Source organism: Sinocyclocheilus anshuiensis, unplaced genomic scaffold (genome assembly GCF_001515605.1).
Source record: "Sinocyclocheilus anshuiensis isolate Anshui unplaced genomic scaffold, SAMN03320099.WGS_v1.1 scaffold836, whole genome shotgun sequence".
NCBI lineage: Eukaryota > Metazoa > Chordata > Actinopteri > Cypriniformes > Cyprinidae > Sinocyclocheilus > Sinocyclocheilus anshuiensis.
In genome coordinates, this window is record NW_015551122.1 from 1458966 (window position 1) to 1463565 (window position 4600).

At 42.6% G+C, this 4600-nt stretch overlaps 1 protein-coding gene across 1 annotated transcript in view; it reads right to left on the reverse strand.

Annotated features, from left to right (window-relative positions):
• Positions 1-644: 644 nt before the first annotated feature.
• Positions 645-4600, reverse strand: part of LOC107663089 (uncharacterized) — a 5471-nt gene continuing 1515 nt past the window's right edge. Inside the window, exons 3-9 of the mRNA XM_016453239.1 lie at positions 2373-4049; positions 2186-2285; positions 1683-1831; positions 1497-1609; positions 1321-1410; positions 1116-1238; positions 645-1016 (exon numbers count right to left, since the gene is read on the reverse strand). Of these exons, the coding sequence (XP_016308725.1) occupies positions 789-1016; positions 1116-1238; positions 1321-1410; positions 1497-1609; positions 1683-1831; positions 2186-2285; positions 2373-4049 (2480 nt within the window). The 3' untranslated portion in view covers positions 645-788. The remainder of the gene's footprint in view (positions 1017-1115; positions 1239-1320; positions 1411-1496; positions 1610-1682; positions 1832-2185; positions 2286-2372; positions 4050-4600) is intronic.

The following is a 4600-nucleotide window of genomic DNA, read 5'->3' on the forward strand; positions in this document are numbered from 1 at the left end:
GTCTTAAATACTCATGGCACCGTATCGCCAGATGCATTGGCAGTTCCTGTACAAGTTCCTGTACTTGCTTGCAGCAGCAGCAATAATCTACAACTACAGCAATAACCAACAGCAGCAGCAATTCAGCAGCAGCGTAGCAGATCTATTCTGCCAAGACCAAATACATTAACATTGTCATATCCATCACCATGCTAAAATGTTCCCAGAATTGTCATGATTGAAATATGTTTAATATGTAAAAGGTAGAAGGCCATCTTGCCACAGTAGTTGAGTGAAATATTAAGAAGGCCTCACAATAATTTTGTGCTAACTGTTTCCCTTATCAACTCACTGGCTGATGCATCACCATCCAGAAAAACAATAGATGTTACACACCTTCAGTGCTTGACCCTAATATGACAGGTTTTCAGTAGACCGCCCAAATTTATTTAATATTCAATATTTTATTCAACTCTACACTATTTTACAAATATAAAACTACACATTGACAAATGAATAATATACACAGTTACATTTTAATATTTCATAACATTAATAAATAAGTAGAAAAGGGTTTAAAATTACTAGTAAGATAATGATAACCACACTATATGGTAAAGAACACCAAACACATTAATATTGTCTATTTGCAATATTTAGGCCTATTACCATCGTTATTCATTCATGTAATTGTAATTTCATTGTTTCCTGGCACATTTGTCCAAAATACCTGATGTTAACACACTAAAAGTCTGTACTGTACATGTTCAACAATTAAAGTGGCTAACACATTCAGTGTTTGGCAGTATCTATAAAGTCTCGTCCTCTTCTTCATGATGCTCATGTTGGCTGAGGTCCAGAGAGCTCTGTGAGTCGGCAGGGGTCATATGACCAAGCCCAGAGTCTGTTTGAGTCTCTGACAGGTTTGTCTGAGAGATTGTGAGATGTCTGTGAGGATCTGTGATATCCGTCTCAAAAGCTGCATTCATTTGGCCATGCATGTGCTTCTTCTGAATCTCCTTGAAGATCTGGAGAACCTTTAGAAAATCACAACAAAACAGATTTGCCGTTAACTCCAGACAACTCCATAAGTTTGTGAATAGTGAGCCATCTGTATTGGAATGACCACTCGTTACCTTAGATTTAGGAATAAGACCAACACGGAAAAATCCAATCTGGCCACTCTCGATTTTGGTGCAGTCTACCACTGTGGAGGCGATATTCTCTGGTGACGGCCCATCACACAGCACCCCATCTACCTGCAGGATATACGCCAATGACATTTTAGTCCCCCAATGGGTAATACATATGAATCTTCAAACAAATAAACCACCTCTGTACCTTGTCACCAAGTTTTGCATAAACTTGGTTATGATGGGTAGTATCTGCCTCACCAGTAGGATTTGCAGAGGTGACTGCAATCGGACCAACCTAGTCAAACAGGAAAGCATGGTTTGTACAGTACAGGACTATTATAAAGTCCAACATTCCCATGAGAATAAAATGACAACACATACTGCATTTATGAGGTGTGTAGCAACAGTGCAATCTGGGTTTCTTATGGCTATGCTTTGCGGTGTGCCGATATATTTGGATGAGTTGCCCAATCCAAAGAATTCCATCCATGGAGCTAAAAGTAATGGAGAAGTTTGGATTAAATTTGCTACACAATTCAGGTACAATGCGAATATCACATTACCCACCTCTAGCTATAACTAAGCTAATGGATGATGGCCAAGCAGCTTCCATAAAGTCCCAGAGAAGAGGGCTGATCTGTTCCCTGACTGGTTCCAACTGCTTTATAGACGAAATCCATAAGGACATGGGTCGTTCTTTAGCCTGTTTCTTTACCCTGTAGAGGTGTGATCACATGCTTAGGATACACTGGTGGAGCAGAAACCAAAGAGTCTTCGGTCATGCTTTAGTTTGGGGACTAATTATCACTATTAACTACAAAATTTGCCTCAATAAACTCCTAATTACTGCTTATTAATAGTTAGTAAGGTAGTTGTTAAGGTATGGTGTAGGATTAAGGGATGTAGAATATGCTCATGCAGAATATGTGCTTTATACGTACCAATAAACAGCCAAGAAACTAGTAATATGCATGCTAGTAAGCAGCTAGTTAAAAGTGAGTCCTCGAACTAAAGTGTCACCGATTCTTCTTCTTTTTAAGTTTAGGCTATCAATGGGGAAGGTAACTGACCTATATGCCTTTTCAACAGCCTGTGGGCGATTGCAAGCTGCCACAAGCACATAGACGGTGTCTGTGGGTATTCCACATATGCCCCCGTTCTTCATGATCTCTGCCATGAAAGGAAAATATAATTAGAATAGACACATATACATTCATGTAATGCCAGTACATAGCCTTTTTTGCTATAGTGACTCACCTGCAATTTGCTGAACGGATGAAGACTTCCTTGCTGTAAGGTGAGGGCAACTGTCTTTACCTCCACCAAAGCCGCTCAACTTGATGAAAGGATTGCCGAATGACATTTGTGGACTTGTAAAGGTGCAGTTGAAAATGCTGGCCAGGAACATGTAGAAGCTGACCAGCCCGAGGATAATGGTCACGCCGATATCGTAGCCGTAGGGCAGCGCACCTACTGCATCCAATAAGAAGCTAATGAGGATGAGTTGGAAGGTAAAGGTATAGATGAACCAAGCCTTGTTGAGAAACAGGGCTCCAACTGTCACTAACACATTAAAGAGCATGAAACTGATGATTCCCACAGCTAGGTGTAGGCCACGCACATCTCCATAGAGGCCTCCGAAGCGCGTCAGTCCCCACACTGTCCACATGATACCGTAAAGAATGAAAGTCGTACTCTCTAGGGTCTTTCCTCGAGCAAAGGCAACAGAGCCAGATATTAGGTGCAGTGCACCACCGGAAACCACCGCCCAAGGCAGGATCAGAATAGCCAAGGGGTTTCCGCTAGAAAGCGAGGCTGTAATCGAAAAGGCGGCCAGGACACTGCAGCCATGGCCCAACACCTCGGCGTCGGCATATTTAGAGTAGCCCAGATAGGGAGCATTTAGCTCTTTGCCATTGGTTTGTAAGACAAATCTATTACTGCGGGCCAACAGGTTCTTAAGGAAGCCTGCACCTGTAGGTATCTTGTTTGAGGAAACCATGTTATAAAGCGTTATAAAGAGCACAACAGCAGAAGCAACAAAAATGGCAGCCTGTACACCTTGCGTTCCCCTCTGAAAGAAGCTTTGGGGTTCGGATGCAATTGCAATACAGTATGCCACAAAAAACAGCTGGTAGATGGTGTTCACAAACCCTCCCTGCAAGTTAAACAAGGCCAGGATGAAAAACAACACTGAGAATACAACTGGAAACGGCACTGGGGAATAGGGCACTTGGTTTGTGAAGTGCACCACCAGCGCGGTGTACCCTTCAGTGAACCGCAGGATGGATGTGAAGCCATAGAAAGTGGCTGCCAGGGTGTCCATAGATCTGTAGCTCTTAACACACACACCCAGCTGGAAGACGCCAGCGGTCCACAGCCAGGGCACATGGCCAGAGAAGAGCTTAGGGTCAACACCGAGCAGAGGACAAGCTAGCACACTAGCCGACAACAAGTTCATGATTACTCCGACTGTCACAACATCATTAGCCTCTTGACTTTGCATTGGTTTCACGCTATCTTTGTTGAATGTTCCAGGTAGCACAATCTTTCTCTGTGTGATGTAAGACAACAAACGGCCACTTCCGAAGTAAGTGCCCACAAAACAGACCATGAGGTAGCAGACAGCAGTGGCTGCCTGTCTGAAGGCCGAATCTGCCAAACCTGCAATCTGGTGGGCGCACGCTAAACATATGCTCAGGGTGATGAATGAGAGGACAACCTCGTGACATAAAACAGCCACAATGCAAATAACAAGCAGTGCCAGAGTGAAAGCTGCAAGGCCTGGCACCATGGCGTCTCTCAGCCCTCTGCTGCCATTTATTATGTTTTCACCTGCAAGTATGTGCACTAAACCCGAACCACACCATAGGGCGGATACTGTCAGGCACAAACTACCAAAGAGTACATTGTGGGACTGGCTGCGTCGAACACCTGGAGAAAAAGGACAGTGAGATGGAAAATGAAAGATAGAGAAAGTTTACATGGGGTGATGAAAAAGATATGTGAATTTTTTTTTTCATTTAAAGGTGAAATGTGTAATTTCTGTAATGTCACAAAAAAAAAAACTTTTCAAATAGTTTCTTGAACAAATAAGTTCCCTGTCTCCAATTGGTCGGGCAAACAGATAGCTCCGCCCCAAATCGGAAGGAACCAATGTTGCCATAAAAGACTGGTCAAAAACAGTAATGTTTTGATAGTGCCACAGTGTTCATGCTTTTCTTGGTCCAACTACAAATCTTGGTCAGTCTTGGGCTTTTCTTGGTCAGCCTATACAGATACTTTACTTTGAGTCTAAAGTCTACATGTACTAAAATATTTTTTTTATATTTCAAACTGTATATGGTAAAATTAGTTAAAGGCACAATATGTAATTTTCGCCACTAGAGTGCGCGTATTCAAAATAAACAAAGAGACAAAGGCATAGTTTGATGACGCTGTGACTGAGTGTGGAATCATGGGAGTTGTGGTCTTCATCTCCACAG